Consider the following 26896-nt stretch of genomic DNA (forward strand, 5'->3'; position numbering starts at 1 on the left):
CGGGCGGGGCGGGGCATGGGGCCTGCGATCAGCCGGAACCTTGCGTCAAGGGAACGAAGTCCCGACGGAGCACACAAGTTAATGCACGCCGTCTGTTCCCGTAGCACCCGGATGGCATTAGCGTGAGGACTAACAGGAAGTCCGGGACAATTTTTAGTTCCTCGATTTCCTCGGGGGTGGGACCCGGCTCACGACCCGCCGCTAGCGCATGCCCAGAAGGATTCTCCCCGCCCTCAGCCCTCAGCCGATTTACCCGCGCGCTTAGCCGCTCCAGGCCCCGCCCACCCCGGGATGGGGAGGCCCGTTCTCTGGCACCTAAGCCAAGCTACCTCTTCTGCACCGAGCCCCGCAGGACGCTGTTAAGCCCCTGCCTCTGCAGTCAGAGGGACTTGGTTCTCCGCCTACCTCTGAGGCTTACTGCGCATGTGCGAGTCATCCCCTCTCTGGCACCAGGTTCCTCTTCTCAAGCCAGTTAGGCAGGTGAAGACCCTTTCAGCGCTAGATCTACGATCTCCCCTATAGAGACTGTAGAATCCTCTGTTCTAATTGCACACTAAAGAATACGCCTTAATATCTAGTTATAATACTGGTGAGATCTGAAAGGTTCCCTTTTTGTTTTTTTAAAAATTCAATTATATTTTATATTCAGTTCCAAATTATTTCCCTCCCTTTGCCCACTTTTTTCTCTTTAAGAAGCTGTACATTGTCAGAAATAGAAGGGGCCTTAGACGTTATCTTTCCTAACTCACTTCTTTCACAGAAACTCAGGCTCAGAGAAGGGATGGGACTTGTCTCAAAGTCACCCAGCTAGTTAGTTGGGAGCAGAGCTAGGATTAGAAGCTAGCTCTCTGAAGTCCTACTGTTTCCCTCCCCGCTTAAGTACGTTACTTTTAGGTTAGATTCTTTGGGAGCCCTACTTTTAAAGTCTGGAGGATAGTAGACTCAGGTTTGGTTAGTCCAGGAAAGGGACTACGCCAATAAGTGGAAGGATTTGGGAGGCTGTAGGGAAGTTGAAAAGAAAAGAAACCGGGGAGAAAGTTCCACGGTTGAATTTGAATGAATTAAAAATGTCAATTTCTGCTTAGGCTTCAGAATCGTAATACTCTGGGCAATTAAGGCAAAGATGAGAAACAGATGAAATCCCACACTGTGAAAATCAAATAAATTAACATAGGTGAGGCACTTTTTAAACCTTAAAGCACTTTATAAATGCTAGCTGTTATTATTGTAGTTAATTTTAATTAAGCCTTGTCTTTAATCTTCAGCACCTTGGTCAGTTCAAATAACCCTGAGGAAGTCTGAAGTCCAGGGTATAAATTCTAGCTCTGCTAATTTTGTGACCTTGGGCAAGTCTCTCTGTGCTTCAATTTCCTCTTTTATAGGACAGCTACCCTGATTGCTCTCAAGGATTGTCGTGTGGATCTTCTGAGATAAGGTATGCAGAGTATTCTGTAAACCACTAAGTGCTAAGAAGAGAGGATACTGGGGTAAGGGATAGAAGATAATAAGTCTTGGAGTCGGGAAAACCTAGATTCTCTCACACTTGTGACCATGGGCAAATCCCTTAACCTCTTAGTGCCTCATGAAACTGTATGACTACAAGATACACACAACTGCTGATCTGCGTTGGTGTTGGTGGAGGACAACCCCACACCAGGAGTTCTTCATGCTTTTGAAATCAGCGGTCTGGACCCCTCAAAAAGCATTCTTTAAATGTGAGTCGCTATTATCGAAATACAAAAGGTATTCATGAAATAACTACTGTGTGTACAATACTGTGTCAGGTTTTGGGGTGATATAAATTTGAGGCAAGAAACAAGTCTCTGCCTTTAAAGAAATCACAGCTTAGAAGGGAGATGAGATACTGGTACAAAAGGGATTATATGTCACGGTAGAGAAGAAGAAAACAAAGTGAAGATCTTTATAAAGTAAGAAGGGAGGTTTCAAGAAGATTTGTAGGAATGTGGTAGATTGAGCCTCTGCGTTAAGGCAGGGAGGCCAGAAGGTGTGCTTCCTGTAAGGGAAGAAAGCTCCCACACTTGGCTGGGTGGGGTCGTAGATTGCATAGAGGAGATTAATAAAAGAGGTTGGCAAAAATTGGGTCGGGGATGTGCAGGAGCTAGCTCTGGGCAGATTTTCGGTGTGAATGTTTACACTTCAGAAATGGGCAGATGCTACAAGTCAGAGTTTGATTTTGTTGATTGTCTAGATTTATGGGATGCAGATAAAACATACAAGTGTGTCTTATACTCATCTTGGGGGAAGGGGAGAGCTGGTTATTAAACATTTACCAGTACACCCCTGGTCGGGGCCCTCTTGGGAAGGGTTTCGAATTCCAGGTAGAGGAGCTTAGAACCGACCTCCCCCTCGCAGCTGCTTTCCGGGGGGCAGCGGCTCTTTCTAGGCTAGTGTTCGTGCCCCTCGGGTTTAAGAAGCGATGCCCGCCGGCCAGACCCCGCGCAGCCCCCGGAGGCCCAGCGGAGACAGCTCCGGGCGGCAGAGTCGAGGCTCCGCTCGCTTTGGCACTCGCCGGTGACCTCGGGACGGCCGGAGCTGCGCCGTGGCCAGGCCGTGGCCGTGGCCGTAGCCGTGACCGTGGCCGGGCCCGCGTCCGCGCCGCTTTGGGCCGGCGGGCCCCCCGGGCCGGCAGAGAGCGCTGCCGCCGCCGCCTTCGCCGCCGCCGGGGCCCCTCGTGCCTCCTTTCCGGCCGCATCGCTCGCCCGCCGGCCCGGCCTGGCTCCTCCCCCGGCCCGGGAGAGGGGCGCGGCGGCGGCGGCGGCGGCGGGGGCGGCGGCGGGCCATGAGCACGGCCGGCCTCTAGCCGCAGCCGCAGCGGCCGCCATGAAGCGGGACCGCCTGGGCCGCTTCCTGTCCCCGGGGGCGGCCGGGAAGCGCGGGCTCGCGGCCGGCGCCACGAGCGGCCCCGGCCGGGGCCGGGCCCCGCGGGCGGGCGGAGGCAGCTCCGGGGCGGAAGAGGACGGCGAAGGGGCGGCCGAGGCCCCGCCGCGGCCCGGGGGCAGCTGGGGCGCAGGGCCGCCCCGCGCCTGCGGGGACGACGAGGACGAAGACGAGGCTGTGACCGTGACCGTGACCGCGGCCGAGGACGGCCCGGAGGAGGCAGGTGGGTGCCGGCCCGAGGCCCGCGTGCAGTGGTCCCGAGCTGTGGGTTCGAATCTCTGCTACATCCTCTCGGTACCTCGGTCCACTTATCCTGTCTCTGGCTCTCTGTGCTGGGGTCTTATCCCCTTTTCAGCTCCTAGAGGCCAGGAACCTGCCATCTCAATTTCGGGGTTCTCCCGGACTCCCAGAGCCTGTTTCCTCGTCTGTGAAATGGGGACACCTCCCAGCGTTGTTACTGGGAGGGCGATTTGTGAGCCTTATACCGACCCCCCCACACCCACTTCCCCACCCAGTACTTTATCATCACCACCGCCATCAAGTCCAACTCCCTCAATTGACAGAAGAGCAAACTGAGGTCCAGAGAGGGAAACGACTTGCCCAAGGTCACCCAGCTGGTCTCCCAGTCTTTTCCTATGAGATTATTGTTCCTCTCGCCACACGTTGTTGGAAGAGACCCCACAGGAATCCCCCCAACTCACAGGGGGTTCTACCCCGCCCCACTCCAAGTCAGCCTCAGCCTCTGCAACTAATAAAGTCCCAGATATCTGAGAGAGTTGCCGGCTTTGTCCTCCCACCACTCAGGAACCCCGGAGAGTTGCCTCCCAACTAGTGGGAATCATGCACTCCAAGGATTTAGAGCTGAGAGGGATCCTAGAGATCATTTAGTCCAATACGGACGCTCACAGAAATTAAGTGACTGCAAGGTCACACGGGGTTTTAGCAGACCCAGCTCAGTTAGGCACCAGTCTGTCCTGTGAACTGTCACACTGGCTCCAATTCTTGAGAGCTCTCAAGCAGTGGTCACTGGTGATGTATATTTGAAATTTCTGTATCCCAAACCTATAAAAGTAGCCTTTGTCCCACCTCTTCCAAACCCACCATTAGCCACCATTATTCCCACACTTCAGTCACTAAAGGAAGTCTACTTCATTAGCATGTGTGGTACCTCTGCTCCCCAAAGTTCTTTCTCCTTGCATGATTCTTTTCACTATAGCTAAGTACAGTTCTCCCTTCTCTAGCTTGGGAGAACTGAACAGTCATCAATTAGACAATTAAACCACCAGTGTACTGGTGCCACAGTGGAGACTGGAACTTCAGACCCATTGATTCAGTGGTCAGGCCCACAGCCAATTATGTAAAAAGCATTCTATTCCACTTGATCAGCTGAAGTCAGCTTGGAAGTAGGAAGACTCCTGTGAGTTCAAATCTAGCTTACTTACCAGCTGTGTCACTTTACCCTCTTTGCCTCAGTTTCCTCATTTGTAAAATGAGCTGGAGAAGGAAATGGCAAACCACTCCAGTATCTTTGCTGAGAAAACCCCCAATCGGGTCAGGAAGGGTTGGACAGAACTGAAAAAATAGCTAAACTGTAACAGTAAGAATCTGACTTCAATGTCCCTGCTTGTTGCCTAAATAAGGAGACCAAGAATCGATTTGTTTTCCCTTTAGGTAATAATTTATAACATTAGAAAACTGGTCATTTAAAATCCCATTGTTAGATAAGCATTCCTTGTATATGTCTTTCCTGTATCTGGCTACAATGTAACTAGAGAGGCTGGTGTGAAAACTACCAGTTTGGTAACAGATTGGTTTGTTTCACAAGTGCTGAAAGACACAGCTGCCTAGTCAGGACTGGGACAGCGTGTAGATTTCATCATAGTTGAACATGATACACTGTCCACTTCCTGCTGTCTTTCTCTTCCTTTTTTTGGGGTGGGCTGGGGAGGGGGATGCTGTCAGTCTCTGTGACAGCCTCAGGATTTTCCTTTTCTAGCCCTGTTCCCATCCTTTGGCCAACTAAAGGGTCACCCAATCGTCTTGACTTTTCTGGTTACCAACATGCCTTTTAGTTTATGTGGTATTTGCTCAGTTTGTTTCTTTTCCCACCAGTGACAGTTTGATTGGAGGCCCTGGACTGGCCTACATCTATATTGATTATGTTGAGAGTTAAAAGTAAAAATCACTGGGACTTACCTAGTGGAGGAATGGGCACTACAATCCCTAGATGAGCTGGTCAGAACCCATCCCCTGAAGCTGAGTAGATGGTCTTTGTCAGGAGTCCTGGGGGAAGGGTTCTGGAGGAGCTGCCACAACAGTTGCTTGGAAGATTCTGTTCTTTGGTTTCCTTAGGATCACTTTCTCCAACAGCCAACCACTCAGAAAGCTGGGAAGCCTCATTCTATCCTTGTAGCCTTCCTAAGCCTCAAATACTTGGCTACGCTAGCCTGAACAGAACTTTGATTGAGCTGATCAGGGGACTAAAGTCTAAGATCCTGGAAGTAAGCCCTGTGTGGTGCTGTACCCTGAATCAGATTGGTGACTGGGCCCCAAGTCTGCAGGGGAAAGATTCGTTGTGTCTGTTTAGGGGAGGCACACAGAGCTATAGGTAGCTGGGGTAAGACCATGCAGAAAAGAGGAAGTATGGTTTAACTGGGAGGAAGGGGTGTTGAAGGGGAGGAAGATGGCTAGATATTAATACTCTGCCTTTGCCAACTTGATCTGAGATGAGATGTCTGTCCATAATTGTAGAACACCCCACTCAGGGCGGGCCAGGCGTGGTCTCAATTTAATCAACCTTAAGTAGGTTCTCAATCAGTTTCTCAGTTTCACCCAATTCAATCAATTCCAAATTCTTCTGGTGGGGCCCCTGGGTATCTGCCAAATTCCATTATTTTCTCACACCATTAAACGCCCCAGAGTATGTATCACTTAAGCTGCCTCTACTAGTAGTGGGGGGAAGGGGAACAATATTTGAAATTTTTGAGAATTTTTTCCTAAGTGCCTTTTTAGGTCATGTCTATAGGCTATAGTCTTGTCTCTGAGTATGAATAGTAGGAGACAGATTCTATTCCTCTTCCTGTCCTCCTCTTATTCCCCCAGATAGTCTTTTTCTTCCTCCTCTACTTGTGGCTGGCTAGCAGAAGTGGCAGGAGGAATCACTGGCTGGGAATGGAATTCAGGGAAGGAGGGCATCTGCAGAATGGGTGTGAAATACCCTCTAATTCTGTGGAAGATGCTCCAGAAATACCTGTTCTATGCTGAAGAGCACAGTCCTAGGAGTTAGAAGCACCGTCCCAGGGTTCTGTTCCCGGCTCTCCTGCTCACGGGTACTGACAATAGCCTCATTTCCCTCCTTTATCAAGTGAGGGACCTCTAGTGATGCTGAAAACATTGTCCTGTGGAGTAAGTTGGTGCCATGTTCTAAGGGCCGTATATTCTTTTCTGTGCACTGACTTAGATATTTTTCTGAGCAGGGTTGAAAACCACAGTGGCACAGGCCAGGCTCTCTTATGAAACAGAGAACTCTTTTAGGTTCCAAGAGCACATGTGGTGCTATTGGTGAACAGACGGCATGTAGTAAGAGCTTAATAAATGCTGATCAATTGAACAATGTCACTGGCCATTCAGTAACCCCTAAATGGACATTTTTTTTTCCTTCTAAATGCCTTACTTACTGTTGTCTGTGGATACAGATATGAGAAGGTTTAACGTTAGGTGTGAGGTCTGATCGTTTCCTTCCTTATGACAGAATCATAGTAGGACTTCTGACTATTTATCTGACTGCTCTGCCTCAATTTCCCCATTTGTAAAAAAGAAGGAATAATGATAATAGACCTCATATTTGACTTTTTTTTTTTTGTAGGGCAATGAGGGTTAAGTGACTTGCCCAGGGTCACGGTCACACAGCTAGTGTCAAGTGTCTGAGGCCGGATTTGAACTCAGGTCCTCCCTCCTGAATCCAGGGCGGGTGCTTTATCCACTGCTCCACCTAGCTGCCCCCAACATTTTTTTTTTTTAGTGAGGCAATTGGGGTTAATTGACTTGCCCAGGGTCACACAGCTAGTAAGTGTTAAGTGTCTGAGGCCGGATTTGAACTCAGGTCCTCCCTCCTGACTCCAGGGCTGGTGCTCTATCCACCCAACATCCTTTTTTTTTTTTTTTAATTTTTAGTGAGGCAATTGGGGTTAAATGACTTGCCTAGGGTCACACAGCTAGTAAGTGTTAAATGTCTGAGGCCGGATTTCAACTCAGGTACTCCTGACTCCAGGGCTGGTGCTCTATCCACTGGGCCATCTAGCTGCCCCCCAACATTTATTTTTAAAAGAGCTTTTATGTTCATCTTCTCATTTAAACCTCATAAGAGCCCTGTGAGATACCACCTATCTTACCCCACCTATTTGATAGATGATAGCCTTAGGCTATCCAGCTAGGGAGTGGCAGAGCTCAGACACTGGTCTGGGCCATTATCCTCTATTTTCATAGGGAAGCTCTGAGGATAAGTGAAATTATTGTTGGGAGAATACCCAGAATTCTTTAAAAGGTGCTCCAGAAATGCAGTTAAGTAAAACCACTGCTTATGAAATGACGGCATTTGGTGTCATTAGCCTGGTTTGAATCCCAGGTCTGCTGACTGGTCCCTGTGGGTATCTGGACAAGTCACTTCTGTCTGGGCCTCAGTTTCCTCATTGATAAAATGATCATGTTGGGTGAATTCATCTCTAAGGTCCCTTTCCGCTCTAATATTTCATGTACCATAAAGTATAGGTATCATCATCCGTCACTAGAGGTCTCCATTCCAAGTCTGGAAATAAGGGCTCAGAGCCAAATTACAGGGCTTTGACTTGCCCAGACACATTAGTCAGTGTTTAAAGTTTGTTTTGATGTGGAGATGCCAGGGAGTGTCTCCATGCTTGGCAAGAAGGCTTTGAGTCTGATGGAGTTGTGTGTATAAATATTGCAATTTTTCTCCCTTCCAGCATGGGGAACCTTTGGATTCAGCAGCGTCTGGGATGTAGGGGTATCGAGAATCTCTTTTCTTCCAAAGCACGTACAAAGTCTCAGCCTCGCCAGTGTCACATCCACCTCCTCTTGTCACTTTTCACAGGCACAGGCCGTCCTCTTAGCATGGGCTATTGTCGCCTCTGTCACGGGAAGTTCTCCTCCAGGAGTCTCCGCCACATCTTTGGTCAGGTGCCAGGCGAGAGCTGCGAGAAGCCTCGCCGCATGGAGCAGGTCTTCTTCACAGACTTCAAGCGCCTGCTGGGGGTGCCCATTCACCAGGACCCGACCCTTCCCCAGTTTGTCTGTAAGAACTGCCATGCCCAGTTCTACAAGTGCCACAGCATCCTCAAGTCCTTCCTGCAGAGGGTCAATACGTCTCCCACAGGCCATCGGAAGCCCCGAGGAAAGTAGGTTGTTTTTGTATCCAGATGTTAAGTCGGGCTGAATGGCGATGTTTGGAGGTTGCCCTAAGTCCCACAGCCAGTTGCTGATGGCAGCAGGAGCAGAGCTCACAGCTCCCAAGTCAGCAGTGACAGTCACTGAACCACATCTCGTATTGGGTTCCTGGGCTCTGCCCAGCTCAGGAGGTGACAAGGCTGTTTAGTTTCAGCTTCCATTGCAGATAGGGCATGGTCTCTGTCGTATATAGGCAAGAGGCCTGGGCTCATGGGCTTATGCCATCTTTTCTCCTTTGCCCTCTATGTGATATCCAACTGGTGCTGCTTCCATTTGCAGGGGCAGCACTGATGATCGGTCACAGGCCGAGACAGAGGAGGGAGCCTGTCTGGGTGAGTATGCCACCTGGGTTCTTGGGATCTTTGGTTTCCTATGATAGAGATGTTTGGTCTGGTGCCTGCTCTTGAATGCTAATCACTTCTGGGGGCTCTTCTGTCTTTGTTGACATTGCATAGTGGACCTGATCACCTCCAGCCCCCAGTGCCTGCACCGATTGGTGGGGTGGGCCCATGGGCATGCCGTGAGCTGCGGAGCAGTGCCAAGCCTCCAGAACATGCTCTCTTCTGAGTACTGTGGCATCATCCAGGCTGTGTGGGGCTGTGACCAGGGCCATGACTACATCATGGACACAGACTCAAACTGCAGCGCCCTCCTGCTTGATAGCACACTGGCCGTCAAATGGGAATGGGACAGAGAGACAGCCCATCGGCTCTCCATCAGCAGTGGAACCAACCCTCCTGCAGCTGTTCTGCAGAGTCCTCGGAGCAAAGGGACCATGGTGCCAGCTGGCACGGAGAGCCAGTCGCTGCCCAACACAAATGAAGTTCAGCCCCCTTTGGACGACAACCCTGTGGGGCCTGAGCCCAATTCACCACCAGAGCCTAGTCAGCCCCCAAGTGGGGTGCAAGGTAAGGAGTTTCATGCCCAGTGTGCCCTTTCAGGCAGGTCACTCTGGACTGCCTAGGACAGTTGCTGGTTAATTGTTGCTCCATCATTTCCGGTCATTCCCATAGGCCTGTATTTATGTCCTCTCTGTGCCACTGGCCACCCTCAATTTCTGGCAATGTTCTTGAGCTCTTTGTGCCCACAGTAGTCAACTCCTTAGGTAGCCAGGCTAAAACGCTGAGTGAAGCAGTCTGTAGATCTCTCCCTCCTCCACAAGGGAGCTGGGGAATGGCTATTGGGCACCTTTATCTTGCCCAGTCTCTTTCTCTTTGTCACTTGATTTACAGGACCTTGTTTAGGCAGGTTTCCCTTTAAGATTCACTTCTTTTCTACCCAGCCTTCCCTTCATCCTATGCTTCAGATAGAAAGCACAGACCTGTTTTTGTAGAACAAGTTGATTGTGGGGAAAGAGAAGAATTAGTTACTTGTCCATGGCATGTGGGGAGAGAATGCAGTAGTGTCGAGTGGGTTGTCATGACTAGGGCTGGGGTGTTGGCTTCTGCTGCAGCACTGCCTGGTCCTCCTCCAGCATGCCCTGGTGATGCTCCATTGGGATGGATCATATGTGGTTTTTCCCTTTTCACTGACCAGCAGAAATGAAAACATAGACCAGTTGTTTAGGGGGCTGGATCCAATAGTCTGTTTGGGCTATCTTTAATGATGAAGCTTGGACCTATGTGATATGTGGGGATACTGTCCTTAGTGCTCAAAGAGGCCATGTATAAAGGAGAAGCTGTCTGTTTAGCAGAAGGGTCTTGGGGAGGAGAATAGAGAACAGGCTTGGAGTTATAGAAAAATGCAGGCCTTGTGGGAACTGGTTCTTAAAGTCCTTAACTCTGCCTGAAATAGCTACTATATTCAAGTAATTCTTTTTCCTAGGCACATAGTAGTGACTGGTGATTTCATACACTGTCCTCCCTCTTGAGTGGCAATTTTTTTTTTTTTTTTTTTTTTTAGTGAGGCAATTGGGGTTAAGTGACTTGCCTAGGGTCACACAGCTAGTAAGTGTTAAGTGTCTGAGGCCGGATTTGAACTCAGGTACTCCTGACTCCAGGGCCGGTGCTCTATCCACTGTGCCATCTAGCTGCCCCGTTGAGTGGCAATTTAAAAAAACTTATTGACCAATTCATGTTGCAGACTACTCCAGAGCCACGGTCTTATAGTCCCACTTTATGTTGGTAACACAAGCCTTTTTCTTTATTTCTCAGGGCAATTGAGTGTGAAGCAGGTTCCATCTTCAGCCTTGGATGATCGGGTAAAAGACGAGTTCAGTGACCTTTCTGAGGGGTGAGAGAAGAGTGGGTTTAAATAGCTTAAAATTTCTTCTTCACAAACCAAGCTTGATCATCGTACTTTTAATGCTCAGAGTCATGCTCAGGAGAACCCCTGCCTTCCAGGATTTAGATCTGGAAATAAAGACTGGTAGACTTTATTGGGTCCCACTCTTTACCCGTGACTTATTCCATGTCATAAAGGAAACAGAAATAGGACTCAAACTCAAGTCCAGATCTAGCCCTCTTTCTAATACGCCATATTTTTTTATGGTGACTTATTATGGGCTAGAGTTGTAGCCCAGATTGAACTTCTACCTTCCCAGTTTAGGATCCCCTGCAGATGGGTCAGTGTACTAAGTTCCAGTGGTATTGAAAAAAAAAATCCCTTTCCAATTGAATAATTTTTTTAGCTTGGGCAGTGTTGAAGAGTTCTTAAAACAGCTCTGTCTTCTGGTATTTGTTTTCCATTGGTTATCATCGCTCAGGTACTCCCTTCCAGATACCAATTTTGTCTAACTCCCAAATGTTATTGTAACATATGAACTAGAAAGAAGCTTTGGGTAGGGGGGAGGGTGTCTTATTTTGACCTATTGAGTGGATTTAATGCATAACTGGTAGAAGGGAACAGAAATAGGAATTCCTTTAGGGTCTTAGTATTGTGATCAGGAGCTGATTTGAGGGTCTTTTGAGTTGAGTATGACTCAAGGGCAGTGGGGGAGATGCTGTGAGATGCAATTCCTTTATGCTGTCCTCTAGCGAGCCTTCCCTCATCAAGAAACTAATATGGACACAATTGGCTAGTTGAATAGACTTATTAGCATGAAGATCCGAGGTCTAGTTTCACTTTGTGAAGAGTTTCCCTATTTCTTTAAGGTGTCAGAATAACAAAGCCTCACAGAGATGGGACACTGGCTATCTAACGGCCCATGAAAAAGAGAAAAAGGCCAGCTACTAACCCACTGGCCCTAAAGAGTCTTGTTATCCTTAAAAGTCCTGTTACATAAAATCGTCTTTAGCTTAGTGGCCGTCTGTTCACTTACTTTGATAGGGAATGTATTTGGAGATCTTGGTGTTCTTAACTTTTAGGATATTTCAGCCTACCAAAGATAGGGTGAGGACCAGGGCCTACAGATAAGACCTCTTAATATTGCTGAAGCCTTATGTAGCCAGTGCTTTGTTAAAAGGTCTTTCTTCTTTTTCAGAGACTTTTTGAGTGATGATGAAAACGACAAGAGAAGAAATACTCAGTCATCTGATGAATCCTTTGAGCCTTATCCAGAAAAGAAGTAAGGACCTTATATTGTCTCCAAGTAAAGTTTTGGGTAGTAAATGGTATTAAGTGGATAATTCTAAGGACTGCTATTCTGGCTTGAGTATTGTGACAGAAAAATATTTTTACATGTGTGTCTGCTTTCCCCAGAAATTGCTTGGGCTCTTTGCCTGGTATGATCCCTTATAACCTCTTCAAATTGGATTTCCTGAGAATAAGTTCAAGGTTTATTTGGGTAGCATGGGTCTGTGAAGAAAGCCTTACAGTTTTTCATATACCACAGATGATTAAATGAAAGAAAAAGCATTTGTTATGTGTTTAGTGTGTGCCAGATGCTAGGGATACAAATATAAAAACACAGTCCCTGCCCCCAAGGAGCTTATATTCTAGTAAGGGGAGACAACAAATCAAAAAATAGTGTTATGGGGCAGCTAGGTGGCGCAGTGGAAAGAGCACTGGCCCTGGATTTGGGAGGACCTGAGTTCAAATCTGGCCTTAGACACTTTACACACTTACTAGCTGTGTGACCCTGGGCAAGTCACTTAACCCCAATTGCCTCACTTAAAAAAAAAAAAAGTAGTGTTATGACTGGGAAAGAGCATTTTGGACTAGGAAGATGAAGAGTCAGAAGACAATTAATTGACCTGATCTTTCCAGGAATTTGATTTGATCACTCTTCCCAAAGCTAGAGGTGGAAGGGGTAGAGAAATGGTGCACAGGTAGCAGCATGGCATCCAGATGAACAAAGAGTAGCCATGTAGTAAGTCTGTGATGGGGCAGTTAAGAACTCTCACAAGGAATGAGTCAATTAATGCCCCCACTGTATCTAAATTATGGAGACTGAGGTTAATTTATCTTAGATTATATGCCAGTGACGTTTGCTCATGGGTGCTGTCTATCAAGGCTACCAGCCAGTCAACTTGAGAAGCCTCCTATGGTCTGGGAGGAGACAGGAAGGAGGAAAGGGAGCCTGCGCAGAGAGCGCTGGCCTTTTTGGGCTTCCTGACTTGATGGTGGTGGCGGCAGAGGACTTCACAGGAAATTTGAGGAAAGATAGGAATGCCAGGCTGTTAGAATTCTGTTCTCAATCGTTTTCTTTCTATTTTCCAATAAACCCTTAAAAACCTAAACTCGTTTTATCAGTGATTTTTAGTCAGTTTCCCCCAAACTGGGGGAACAGATTAGAATCCACATTTAGAATCTTAAATTACACATCAGGAATGATGGCTACATCCATGGCTGTTATTTCTTAATAATAACTGGTATAGGGGCAGCTAGGTGGTGCAGTGGATAGAGTACCGGCCCTGGATTCGGGAGGACCTGAGTTCAAATCTGGCCTCAGGCACTTTACACACTTACTAGCTCTGTGACCCTGGGCAAGTCACTTAACCCCAATTGCCTCACCCCCCCCAAAAATAATAATAATAACTGGTATATAATCTAAGGTAGGTATTTAAAGGGTAGAGCCCCATTCACCAAGAACTGCTTCAATGATCTTTTTATATTCCACTAAAGCTTCATTGAATCTAGGCAGTGTATAACCCAAAGACTACTTATGGGCACTTAATATTTGATTGACATGTCCCTATTCTCTAGTTGCTCACAGGCATTCTCACAGAGATGCATTGGAAATTATACAATAGGCTAAGAAATTCCTCAAATGATAGGTATTGGGAGTAATTTGCAAGTTTTAAAAATATCTTTTGGCTAGGGTGGACCATAGTTCTAGATATGTTATAATGTTGTTTTCCTCACATCTTTGTGAAATTAGACCTTTGGGAATTTCCCTGCCTTTATAAAGCAATACTTCACTTATATGGCAGTCACTGTTATACAGAATCTATATTCTCATCTATATGAGAACTAGAAAGCAAGCCAAAAAAAAAAAAAAGGAAAAAAGGTCTCCTGAACAAAGCAGATAGTTTAGAATTTATTTTTTTAGGTTTTTTTTTTTTGTTGGGGGGGCATTGAGGATCAAGTGACTTGCCCAGGGTCATACAGCTGGTTAGTGTCAAGTGTCTGAGGCCAGATTTCAACTCAGGTCCTCCTGAATCTAGGGCTGGTGCTTTATCCACTTCACCACCAGAGTTTATTTTTAAAAGTTATGCACTTTACTCCAAAGGAGAAGCCCGTCAGAGTCTCCTTCATTGCCTACTTATGCTCCCAGTCTAACCACAATTCTGACACATTTGATTAACTGCTTTCCCAGTTTATAGCAGATTTGTAACAGAAAACATAAAATGGTACTGCCGCAGGTAGGCCAATGGACAGCAGCAAAGAGGAATAGCTGATGGTAAGAAAAGATAATCATCAAAAAATAAATACAAGAACTCCCAAAGCATAACAGTTTGGGGATGGGGGTGTATTGTGGACATTTTTGGTCCCATATAGTTAAACATTATAGTAACTGCCTTTTATAATAATACAGTCATTAAGCAACAGTTAATTTACGTTCAGTATTCTATTTTAAAAAGCAGAGAAGTATATCATACATTTTAGAAATATTTCCATCAAAAATTCCTAAAGAAAGTGTCTTGGAACTTAAATGTCCAAATTTTAGTTAGCTAGAAAAAAAGAGAATGTTTTACTAGATGACTCTTCCCTCTTTTACTCCTTCCTCCTCATATAAGGTGGATTGAGGGAGGGGGGTATAATATATATTTACCTATGTAGAGAGAACCAGACTATTCTTCTGGTGAATGAAGAATACTAGGGTCTGCAAAATGAGCTTTGGAGAGCCTGAGAGACTATGAAGATTGGGAGTTGTGTGCTCATGATACAGATTTTAACTGTGATTGCTCAAGAAAGAAAAAATTGCAATGTCTTCTACATGAATATGTATAGTAAGAACATAGCATGCCATATGTGTAAAATATTGGTCACAGAAATCAGAAATAGCACATTAAACTTGACCCTTAGTGAAAAAAATCAGTGTCTTTTCATTTTAATTCAGGGTCTCTGGCAAGATGAGCGACAGCAAAGAAGCCAAGAAATCAGATGAACCCAAAATTAGAAAGAAACCAGGACCCAAACCTGGTTGGAAAAAGAAGATAAAATGTGAAAGGTCAGTAGGGAGAGGGAACGTTGATGAGTTGTTACCAATTTCAGGGAGGAGTTCTGACTCATATGGTACTTTAAATTACAGGGAAGAGCTGCCTACCATTTATAAGTGTCCTTACCAGGGCTGCACAGCTGTGTACAGAGGGGCAGATGGGATGAAGGTAAGGCAAGAATTAGCTTTTTGGGTTTACACTGGTGTTTGAGCCTAAGCAGTTTCACAGATGGGATAGGCAAGGCTGGTAGTGTCTGTACTCACAATGAAAGCAGCATTAATGGGAAGGGTTGAGGGGTATGTTGTATTATCTCTCAGTATCAGTATTATACTTAGATCTGTATGAACAGAGGTGATGAACAAATTTCTATTAAAGCCAAAGGAACAACAAAACAGATGGGAAGAGAAACCTCAATGTGACAAGGCACAGTCCTGAATTCCTCATATTTGTTATCTGCTATTGTACACTAGTATTTTATTACATTCCTAACTTGTCATTTCCAAATTAATGAGCACCTGCTTGTTTCCAGTTATTTGCTATCATTAAAAAGTTGCAAATCCGTATATATGAGGGCTTTTCTATCTCTCTTCCTTAGGGTATTTAGGGTCACTCGGTCAAATAATGACTGAAAAAGCATTTTAAGCACTTCTTCTGTGTAAAGCTAAGTGCTGGGTAAGTCCTTGCTCTCAAGAAGCTCCCATTTCTAATGGAGGGAGACGCCTCCACAGGTGCTTTCAGGTGCAGGTCCCATAGCAGGAGGTAATAATGCCAGAATCCCATCATTTTCTCTTCTTTTCTTTCTTTCTTTTTTTTGGGGGTGAGGCAATTGGGGTTAAGTGTCTTGCCGAGGGTCACACAGCTAGTAAGTGTTAAGTGTCTGAGGCTGGATTTGAACTCAGGTCCTCCTGCCCATTCTAATGCTGAGCCCAGTGACAGGGTCGGAGGCTCTGGGGAGAATTGTCTGTTCCAGGTCTTCAGGTAGCTGTGTCATACTGTACCTCCCCCGGAGCTGCTTTTGGAGAGAATCACTGTGAGAGTCAGACCAGAAGTAGCACCCATGGCTGAAGGGAGGTGCTGCCACACTTGAGGCTTTTAGGCTGTGTGACTCCCAAGCCGCAGTTGGTGTGCTGATGGGAGTTGAAAATGGGCCTGGGCTAGAAACACAGCTATTCCCAAGGTTCTTGGGTTTAGGGGCCCGAGTTTGAAGGGAGGTGGTGGGGTAACATTGTGCCGTTGTGTACTGGATAGAGGGCCAGCCCTGGTGTCAGGAAAATCTGGGCTCCATCTTCTTTCTTTTTTTTTTTTTTGGGGGGGGGGGGTGAGGCAATTGGGGTTAAGTGACTTGCCCAGGGTCACAGAGCTAGTAAGTGTTAAGTGTCTGAGGTCGAATTCGAACTCAGGTACTCCTAAATCCAGGGCCAGTGCTTTATCCACTGCACCATCCAGCTGCCCCTTCCATCTTATTTCTGATATACCGTGGCGATGTGGCAAGTCACTTACCTTTTTAGTGCTTCTATTTCTATTAGTTACATTGGTAGGAATTTTTTCACCAATGAAATCAGGTTAGGACCAAGGGAAAAAAAAAAAACTATAGCAAGTTTACAATGCATTATTAAATGCCTACCATGTACACAGAGTATAAGAACAAAATGGTAGGGGAGCTTTTTATTTTCTTTAACAAAGATGCCCAAAAGCCGAGTGGCAGTCAATTGTGCTCTTCGTACATTTTATCTTGGGAGATAAGACCAGAATAAAATGTTCCCTGCCTTGAAAGAGCCTCTCTTCTTCTGGCCACACAAGGAGGGGAGGGAGGGGAGGAAGGAAGGGGGAGAGGAAAGAGAAACTAATAACTAGCAAGGCTTTGTAAATAAAGGGATTAGCACCTCCTTTGAAGGAATTTAGAGATTCTGAGAAGGTAAATAGGGATGTGCATTCTAGGTATGGGGACCATTTGCAGGACAATGGAAGATGAAATGTTACTTATAGAGAAGAGCCAGCAGGTTAGACTGGGATGGAGAGATGTGAGGGAGAGTAGTAGGAAACCAGCCTGGAAAGGTAGGTTTGAGGGAGCCATGTTGTGGAGAACTTTCACTAGCTGGGTAAGCATTTTTAAATTTGACAGTAGTTGTATTAGGAAGCCCTTATAGGATTGGAGAAGGGAAAGAGAAGCAGTTATTGATCAAGAGGCTTTTGCAATTGTCCATAGGTTTGTCTCGAGTGATAAATGAGTGGAGCACAGACTGATGTGCGACATTGAAGTCTACTATCTCCACAGAGAAAAATGTGTCTTCTATGGGAGTACAGACTCAGAGAATGGTCCCTGTCAGAGCTCACAAATATCCAAATTCAGCATTTTGGCTTAAATTTTGTACTTTATCATACAACTAAAATAAAAGTTGTGCTTCCTCAGGGGAAAGGTTTCCTCTTCATCAAATAAAGACTTTTTCAGGCTTTAAAGACACTTATCAAGGACACCCACAAAACTGGGCTTTTCCAGGGTTCTAGATAGGGCTGGAAAAGCAGTCACTTCCCTTGTTTTGAGCTTTGTGTCAGAAATGATAGGATGCACACAACCAACAACTTCGTGGTTGGTTTGGTCAGAAATTCATCTATGAGACATCAAGTTTCTTGGTCGATTGTGTGATCATCTGAGATATGTCTCTCTTTTAACTCGATTCTTCCATAATCCTATACCCATGTTGGGGGTCATTAAAGAGATGAATGTTATCCTTTTTTCATTCCATTAAGACTTTTTTGAAATGTTACAGATTACTCTAGGGGCATGTTTTAATTCTGGGCTTCCAAGTCAAAATTTCAGAAAAGACTTCTTTAACTGCCAAATGAGCAGGGGTGCGTGGCACATACACTCGTTTGTTCCTCACACATCTGTCAAAGACATACTGTTACCTCTATTTTATGGGTGAAGAAACAGAAGCAGAGGACAGGTGACTTGCCCATGGTCACACAGCCAGTTAAGTGGGAAAGCCAAAATTGGAATCCATGTTCTGATTCTATGTCCAACCCTGCCTTCTCTCAAAGGGTATGTACAGTTTGGTGACTTTCAGAGAAAGGCTCTGTCATATCATCTTTCCAAGAAGAGAATCATAAAACTGGGGTCCAAGCACATGGCCCAGAATCTGTTCAACACGACCTTGCTCTCATACTGTCTGGAATGATATCGTGAACTTTGTCTCTTCTATTCACTAATCTCTTTTGAGGACCAGAGCAAAGCTTATTGGGATGGCCTAGGAGCCCCTTATTCTTATGGACCAAAAGCGTCCTCAGGTTCTTTTGTGGAACTTAAGCTGGCTGAAGCCCCTGTTAGGAGAGAAGGCCACTTCAAGGATATTCCTCTATCTCTTTTTCTTACCTGCAGAAACATATAAAGGAGCATCATGAGGAAGTACGAGAGAGGCCTTGTCCCCACCCTGGCTGCAACAAGGTGTTCATGATCGACCGCTATCTGCAGCGCCACGTCAAGCTCATTCACACAGGTAGGCTGGCCTCTGCTCTGTGTCCTCATGCCCTCCTGCTTTGTCTCTTGGTACATTTGGGGCTCAGGGCACTGGCAGGTCAGGCCTCCTGACCAGAATCTGGATTGTGTTTATGCACTTGCCAGGCTGGTCCATGAGGCTACTTTACTTCCTTAATCAGATTTTTTTCTGGCACAGTCCTGGTATTTTGTGAATCAAAATGTTAAGGCTCATGATTAAGATGAGCACTACACCTACACTTAGTCTTGCTAGAGAAAAGGTTTTCCTTTGTCCACTTGTATATACTACTGTGTGTGTGTTCCCCAAGCTAACAGAAACAGTCTCTGAGTTGGAGAGGAACTCCAAGGCTGTTTAAACAATTTAACCCATGCATGACTAAGAATACCCTTGATCCCAATGATTATGAGACACAAACGGAAACATTTTTGGAGTGTGTATCGGGTGGGGGGAGGATTCATCACTTCAGAAAATAGCAATTGTTACCGTAATATTAAAAAAAATGGTCCCCGCTAATTTGGGCTTAGCCAAAGTTTAACTTTCCTTTAATATTCAAGAATATACAGTATTGTAAATGTGGATACTTCCTCCACTTAGGCAAAGCATAAACTCTGCATGACCTAGTAGTAACTGCCTGACTCAGTTTCCTCATCTATAAAATGGGGACAACAATAGCGCCTCCCTCCCAGTCTGGTGTTATGAGACACCCTTGAAGCTGGATATGAATGTCATCTTGGAGAGCTGCTCTACCACCCCACTGATGAGCCAAGAAGGCTCTCAGGTGCCTGCCACAGATGTCAAAGACCAGGGTTCTTATCAAAAACAGGCTAACCAAGTAAACAGGATAAACATGATTGGAGAAGGAGGGAGTGTTACCCAAAGAGAAATCATTTTTAAACATCTCTTCAAACAAGCATGATTAGCAGATAATTTTATTCACACACCCCCAGCCCCTGAAAAGAAGTTGGTGACCTTTATTCGGCAACCCTTCCATAACTTAGCTTGATTTTAAAAAAAATGTTCGCTTCCATGATATAAAGTTCGTAATTCTAGCTATATCCCTCCCTTTCCACCCAAATATTCAAGTTTTTATTTACCCTGGAAAAGCCCTAAGCATAAACACTCTCTAACGCTGTGGCTATCTGCCTGGTACTTTTAAAAACTAGACATTAATATTTCTTTTTCCTCTTCTCCTGGCCATCTTCCTTGGAAGCTGAGATGAGGGTAAAAACATACAATCTGGATAAGTTTGCTTTCCCTCCTTGGTTGTATTTATAAACTGTGAAGGGATAACTGAATTTGAGTCTCACTTTTTGGGGGGCATTGCAGAGGTACGGAATTATATCTGTGATGAATGTGGACAGACGTTCAAACAGCGGAAGCACCTCTCAGTTCACCAGATGCGTCACTCAGGAGCGAAGCCCCTCCAGTAAGTGTGGGTTGGGCAGTCCTAAGGAAAGACTTGGTTTTAGGATGTTGTTTTTAGTTAAGGAGAAAAGGGGATGGGTCTCATCTTTTATTTCTTCTTCCTGCAGTGAGGCCACGGGGTAAATGTGTGATGATTCAGAGATGCTTTTTTCCCCTCGTGCATTTACTTCCATGGCGTCTTCAAACATGTAGCTGCTAAATTAGTGGTAGTTTGGGTTTTTAAGAGAAGTTCCCAGCTAAGTTAAGTCTGTGCTCGTGTTCCTTGAGGGCTGGTGAGTCTGAGTAGTTAGTCAATGGCAGTTCAGGTCCCATATCGGGTGTGTCTTTCACTCTCTCTCTGTCTCTCAGATGTGAAATCTGTGGGTTCCAGTGCAGGCAGCGAGCATCTCTGAAGTACCACATGACCAAACACAAAGCCGAGACGGAGCTGGAATTCGCCTGTGACCAGTGTGGTCGGCGGTTTGAGAAGGCTCACAACCTGAACGTCCACATGTCTATGGTGCATCCACTGACCCAGAACCAGGACAAAGCCAAACCACTGCAGAGTGAGCAGCCAGCTGGTCTAATGAACCCCTCAGGGATGATGGAAAGTCAGGCTGTCAAACCTGAACTGGTTGCACAACAGGAACCCACCTGAAAGTCTGGAAAGGTTCAGTGTGGATAGTCCTTCATCCTTGTACAAATCAAATGATCAAATAGTTTTTAACAACAATTTTAATAGTTTCTCCAACTCAACTGGACTCGATGGCAATAGTTTCAGCTTGCTCCAACACAAAGATAACCATGCTTTAATTTTTTTGCCTGTGCATATGTCCAATGCGGCAGCGTTTAAATGGAATGGAATCACTCTAAGGGGAGGGGCAGATGTAGACACATCTGCTCTCCCCAGTGGATGAGTAGAAGTAGGGTGTCCTCACATTCTCGGTCATGGAACAGCACCTCAGGTCTGTGCTGTAACTCTCCTTCTGCAGGGCAAGAGGTTGATTTACCCTGGGAATGTGAGGGACTTGGAACCAGGCTCAGATTTTAAAGAATTGATTACCCCTGCCTCAAAGCAATTGAAGGTATTTGTAATCCACTTTTTAGTGTAACAAGAGCTCCGTGGTTATGCTTGTAATAAATTATTTACAAAGTAGCCTGGGCTGATGAACAGTGCTATTCTGCTGTCCAGTAAAAAAGTGGTCTTTCCATTCCTCAGTTTAAAACTCCTGGGGAACTAGAGCCAAATTGTTGTACCAACAAAAGTCATTCTTGGGACAAGGCACTCACAGCACAGACATCATTCAGAAGAGAAGAGGTTCACTGTATAAGTCAGCATCTTCAGGGGACTGCTGGCTCCCCAGGAGAGCAGCTTTCAGCTCTGGGTCAAACTCTTCACAGGTGGCCAATAGCTGTGAGAAAACACACACACACACACACACACACTTCCTTGGCTGCAGTTGTTGCTAGCCCATCCTACACCACTTTTCCACCTAAACCCAAGGGCATGGGCTTCCTGATGAGAGTAGACTTTAAACACTTGTCTTACCTATCAAAGCCAAATGACAGAACTCAAGCCTGCCAACAGCTTGGTCTGACGGCACTTACAGGTTACTGCAGACCCTGAATAATGATCAATTGATAAACACGGTGCTGTTGGGGGCAGAGATGCCCATGGCACTTTACTCTTCCTGCTTGGTAACCCCCCCCCCCCCCCATCAAGTTCAACAGAGAATGCTGACTGCTTCAGCTAATAATCTACTGGAGGGATAGAGCATGAGAATGGGGCTAATTCCTAGGGCTTGAACCTCAACAGCTTTATGTTTAAATAACAACCACAAGTGAAAATCTTGACATTACCTCCATTACACACGAAAAGCTTCTCTTTGGACACTGTGGTATTGATCGGAGCAGAAACAGACGGGCTTTTGTTATCAGTCCTAAAGGATCCACCTAGAGGTGTGTCAGACAGAAGTGAAGGGTATGGACTTGCTTTAGGCTTTATTTTAGAAACTGAGTGAAACATGGAAGTTATACCTAGCTTCATTTTGTGTGTACATGTTAATTTGTAATCTCAGGTCCTTTATTTAAAAACTAGCTGAGAGTCCACCTTCCTTTCAGCTAATCTGCCACTGCTAAATAACACTCCTTAGACAAGTTCTCACAAACCAATTTTAGACTATTGTACATCTGATCTAGGAGTAGATGTTCTGAGAAGTGTCCTGGATGGACACAGGCGAGGCACAACTGGTGATGGGCAGCCATCACTTACCTGTTTGCTGTGCTCTTGGCTGAAGTAAGCTTTGGCTGAAATCTTACTGGTCTCTCCTGCTACAAAAAGCTGGACTAACTTGAGGTACATGTCAACAGCAACATACAGAAAGGCTTGCTCTCTATTAAAGAGATCTTCATCAAAGTAGGCAACAAGGCTAATGGGGAGAAGACACAAGGTGGGGTGGGAGATAAGACAGATTAGGTGATGTGCCACAGCAGTAGAAGGGAAAGGGCAGGGATGACGTCATTTACCTATAAAGAACAAAGCTAGAGCTAAGGGCTTTTCTAGAACTTGCATACAGTTCTTTACTTAAATCAAAATGTGTGGTCACATCATAATTGATATAGCATCACGGAGGTGCTGGTAGGTTACTTTTCCTCACAAGCAAGAGCTAGTCTGAATTTCGTTTTTCTCTCTCCATAGAACATAGGAAAACTATCGTTCCAAACTTTAAGGGTGAAGAGGCCCTCAGCACCTAAACCCTCCCCATTCCAGGCTCCATTCTGAATTGTTACCTGTAGAAGGCAAAAGGCAACAGCCTGATGTGCTGGTCTGAGGCCAAATGCAGAAGAATCTGATACCTTCCATTTGATGCATTTTCTGTAATGCCAAGAGAGAAAAGGCTAAGCTTATGCCCAGCAGCTAAAGTATTCTTGCTAACATAGCGTAATAATGGCAAATATAGTATTTCCCTTGAGGATGGGTTACTTTTGGGGAGTTTGTTTTCTGTTAATCTAGCAACTTTGTCAAGCCTTAGGAGGTAAAGACTGTTAAGCAGAACAGAACCATTTGATAATTAATTTTAAAAGATCATGGGCAGTGGATAGAGCATTGGCCCTGAAGTCAGGAGGACCTGAGTTCAAATCCGGCCCCAGACACTTGACACTTACCAGCTGTGTGACCCTGGGCTCGTCATAACCCCAATTGCTTCACACACAAAGACATACACATAATCATGGGCAAGTTAATGCAGGATGGGAAATGGTGACTTTTAGAATGAATATTATTCCAGGTGATATCGCAAAAGCCATTAGGACAAATTTATAGGCCAGTGTGATTTGAAGGGCCAAGATCCTATTACTAGTTGAGTCTTAAGTGTTGTCACATATATTTTCTCTTCTTTACTCACCTTTCTTTGTCAGCTGAAAGAGAACCAACCAAGATATTTTTCTTTTCTCCAAACATCCAAGGACCTCTGCACAGACATCTAAAAATTTCAGGGAATTCATTCCATCCTGTTTTGGTTTTTGACAAAAAAATAAACTGTAAACTTAACCCAAGAATGGGTAGGTTGTAGTCTGGGAATTTTTTCTCCCTGTTCTATCACTGCTTCTCTCTGACCTTAGCAGTCACTTGCTTTAGTTTCCTTATTTGCAAAATAAGATGAAATGTAGGTGTCATGAAATGCTGCCTTCTGTGGATATTGGAGAGTTTAATAAGTTATCACAGATTTAAAGTGGAAAGGGCCCTTTAGAGGCCATTCAACCACCTCATATGACAGAAGACCAGAGATGCAGGGTGACTTGCCCCAAGTCACACTGTTGGGCTCTGGATATAGGTTCTCTGACTCCAAATTCTGTGAGTGTCATTTCCTTATCATGCTGCCTCACTTAGGAGTATGTAAAGGATTAGCTGTGCTAGGCCATTGTAAAACATTAATGGTGTTCTCCACTTAACGTTGAGATTTCTCACTTGGAGTTGCCATGGCATGCAGGGCAAAGGCAACTGAAAGAACCAAATGGAGAAGTATTCTGCACTTTTTTTTTTCTTTTTCTGCATGACTCCTAAGGCTGGTATCCTATACGGGATTCATGTGCACATCTAGACACCTTTTGGGTGAGGGAAGAGGCAAGGCCCTAGATAATACACCCTGGCATAATGGGGCAAAGAATGGAAGGTGCTGTCTTTTTCCCTGCTGTTACCTCAAAGAATAAAGCCTAAGCCACCTTTCCAGACTATCCCTGAGAGGTTACTCAAGTGAAATCAAAGGTTGTAGTCTTCCCATCTCTTGAAGATGGTTGCCCTTGGCCCTCTACAGAGGAGCAAAACTAGGCTGACTCACAGTGGAAGGCTGCCCACTGGAGCTCTCCTCACATACTCACATCCCACCTTTTCAGAACAAGTTCAGACTGAGAAGAGTTAACTTACATTTGGTGCCAAATACGATGAGAGAAGGCCCAGGAGGGAGAAGAAGAAGAGAGACACCAACAGCTGTAAATCAAAACATTTACAGAGGTCACATGAAAGTTCACATGTCACTGCCCAAGATGAAGTCTTCTTACACAAGCACTATGTCCCAGGGGGAAACTGCACACTGAGCCTACTTTCAATCAAAGACAATGACGATTCTCCATTGGGGTAAATTTCCCACAGGTTAGGTCTTGTCATTTGCCCTCTGCTTCTGAAAAGTACTGCTTAATTTCTAGGCAGAAATGCTCAGATGTTCTTTGAACCAAACTTCACCTGACTCTCAGATCCCAATGCTGCACAGGAGGTTTCTAGATGGAAAGCTGTGTACACTTGTCCTCTATGGACTATATGGAAGGGAACGGGAAGTAGTTATGTAGGAAAATCATTTGGGGTGCCTATGGAAGCAAAGGTTTAGGGGATGGGAGACTTGGTAGAAGGAGGGCAGGAGTCCTACGGGCATTTGCGTAGCCATGGCCTATCTTCTCCCCACTTCCAGCAGCAGCAGAGGGATGAAGGAGATGGGCAGCATTGCCTCTGTGAAGTAGGGAGCTTCAGCAGTAACGGCACAGCAGGCCTCAAGGCCTGACAACTGCCTGCCAGGATGACTTAAGTTCCTCAGGTATGGGGATATTGTCAGAGGCTTCCTAAAATTCTTGGCCATCCCCTCTTCTCTTCTTTTTTGTGATCTATTGTGATCTACTATTCAGCTAAGCAGAACTGAGAGTTGTTCTTATAAACTTTGGTCTTTCTTTCTCCTGAGCTCTTCACTTTATTTCATGCTGCTGCAGGTTTTCAATTTGCTTTTCTTTCTCTCTCTCTCTCTCTCTTTTTTTGCCAGACAATGAGGGTTAATTGACTTGTCCAGCGTCACACAGCTAGTAAGTGTCAAGTGTCTGAGGCCAGACTTGAACTCAGGTCTTCCAGGGCCAGTGCTCTATCCACTACACCACCTAGCTGCCCCCAAAGCATTATTATTTTTTTCAAAGCATTATTAAAAACCATCAGCCATCAGTAAGTTTATAGTGACCCATGTGATTCACAAGGAAAATGATGTGAGACCTGGAGACTCCTTGAATAACATAGAATGAGGCATTCATTAGGAGCTGGGGCTGTTGAAGGCATTCTGTTTACAAGTGGAGAGCTAAAGGGAAAGAAAGCAGCTCTAAAAAGAACTTCCTTTCTCACCTCCTCTCCTTCACATCCCAACTTCTTCAGGGCTTTTTTGGTGATGTCCTGGTCAGCCTGTTGATGAACTGCGAAATGCAGAGAAGCAGCAGAAATCCAGGTAATGCAGGGGCTGGAAGAAAGCGCTGCCTCGGGAGACAGGAAGCTGGGAAAGATTCCAGAGAAACTTCTTATGGAAGCCTGGAGGACCATGAGCCCCACAAGCCTCCTGCCCACCAAGTTTTAAATTGGCAGCACAGCCTTACATTCTTAGTCCAAGTAAAGAAAGGCTCTCATGAACCTTTGTGAGTTGTGACACAGCCCTCTTCTCATTCCCTAAGAATGAAAGTTTCTCTTCTCAAGAACTAATACCGACTATTCCTTTGAGGCTGTGTGGTCCCTTTTAACAAGTCATAAGAGATCATGGAATTTAGGAATTATCCAGCCAGTCCTCTCATTATACAGGGGAGGAAACTGAGGCCCAGAGACGTCCAGTGACTTATCACAAGGCTGCCTCTCTGACTTGACACCTCCCCCCCCCCCAGCCACATGCCTGTGCTCTAGGACAAACAGGGAGAATATTCTCTGTGGGGCTTCAGAGACCCCACAGAGATGGTAATCCTTACACCTACTGTTATGAAGCATCTGAGAAAAGAAGGGGTGGCCCAAGGGCATGATGAACCTGGGGAGAAAAGGGGCGACAGCACAGGAGCCACCCTACCCGCTGACCAACCAGAGAGCTGTTGCTCTAAGGAGAAGACCTGCTCTGCCACCAAACTCCGGGACTTGGGGACACATAGTCTTCTGACAAGGGGTTCAGAGACCTAGACCAAGGCCTCCATGAGGCCTCTTTAACCTCCTAGCTCTCCAGCCTTGCTGAGGTTGCTAATACTACTTATCCTCTGGAGCTGACTTGGCTCACCTAAGGTGCCACCTACTGCCAATGGTGGTCATCTCTGTCAACAGCTGTGATTTAAAAGGTGATCCTGTGGGCTTAGATATGTGAAAGTACCTTGAGTTTTTTCCTGCTCTAAAAATCGGGGTATCAGCAAGTGAACCTAATTGGGCCTACCAATCCAAAAGGAGTTGGGTAGATAAGAAAAAGAGCAAGATTTGGGGGAAGCACAAGCCCAGCACTTTGCAGGAGGACCTCACAAAAGCCCATGAATTACAAAGCCAGCATTAATCTATTTCCCTTCTGCTACTTTGCTGCAACACTTGTTTTTTCTCCCCTTTGAGTGCATGTGACAGTCATCCAGACCATGTACCTTAACAAGGGACCTTCCCTTCCACCCTTCTTTTATTCCACCTGTTCCTACTTACGTCGTGGCAAACTTCCGGCATGTGGCAATGTGTGCTAATTCCTGGGGCAACGCAGTCTTGAAGTGTCTCTTCCACTGACACTGAAGCACTGGCTCCAGTCTTGGCCACCATAACTAGAAGGACAAAAGGTACCATCACAGTGAGCT

The 26896-nt window shown here is 45.6% G+C and overlaps 2 protein-coding genes across 2 annotated transcripts in view; one reads left to right on the forward strand and one right to left on the reverse strand.

Annotated features, from left to right (window-relative positions):
- The first annotated feature begins 2765 nt into the window (after positions 1–2765).
- Positions 2766–20954, forward strand: ZNF276 (zinc finger protein 276). The gene is made up of 11 exons (XM_043984739.1): positions 2766–3121; positions 8006–8309; positions 8638–8690; positions 8814–9266; positions 10512–10590; positions 11780–11863; positions 14801–14911; positions 14993–15068; positions 18277–18394; positions 19721–19820; positions 20168–20954. The coding sequence occupies exons 1-11, from the start codon at positions 2842–2844 to the stop codon at positions 20454–20456; spliced, it is 1947 nt and encodes a 648-aa protein (XP_043840674.1). The 5' UTR covers positions 2766–2841; the 3' UTR covers positions 20457–20954.
- Positions 20955–21079: 125 nt separating this feature from the next.
- FANCA (FA complementation group A) overlaps positions 21080–26896 on the reverse strand; it is a 100249-nt gene continuing 94432 nt past the window's right edge. The window contains exons 36-43 of the mRNA XM_043984738.1: positions 26751–26863; positions 25449–25593; positions 24222–24284; positions 23203–23308; positions 22589–22673; positions 22071–22227; positions 21659–21751; positions 21080–21210 (exon numbers count right to left, since the gene is read on the reverse strand). Of these exons, the coding sequence (XP_043840673.1) occupies positions 21103–21210; positions 21659–21751; positions 22071–22227; positions 22589–22673; positions 23203–23308; positions 24222–24284; positions 25449–25593; positions 26751–26863 (870 nt within the window). The 3' untranslated portion in view covers positions 21080–21102. The remainder of the gene's footprint in view (positions 21211–21658; positions 21752–22070; positions 22228–22588; positions 22674–23202; positions 23309–24221; positions 24285–25448; positions 25594–26750; positions 26864–26896) is intronic.

Source organism: Dromiciops gliroides, chromosome 2 (assembly GCF_019393635.1).
Source record: "Dromiciops gliroides isolate mDroGli1 chromosome 2, mDroGli1.pri, whole genome shotgun sequence".
Taxonomy (NCBI): Eukaryota; Metazoa; Chordata; class Mammalia; order Microbiotheria; family Microbiotheriidae; genus Dromiciops; species Dromiciops gliroides.

What these genes read in the sequence shown, in the direction of transcription:
- ZNF276 (XM_043984739.1), top strand. Translation starts at nt 2,842, where the DNA reads ATGAAGCGGGACCGCCTGGGCCGCTTCCTGTCCCCGGGGGCGGCCGGG. An exon ending in AGAGGAGGGAGCCTGTCTGG is followed by an intron (nt 8,691 to 8,813) that starts GTGAGTATGCCA and finishes GACATTGCATAG; the next exon opens with TGGACCTGATCACCTCCAGC. An exon ending in GAGGGGCAGATGGGATGAAG is followed by an intron (nt 15,069 to 18,276) that starts GTAAGGCAAGAA and finishes TCTTACCTGCAG; the next exon opens with AAACATATAAAGGAGCATCA.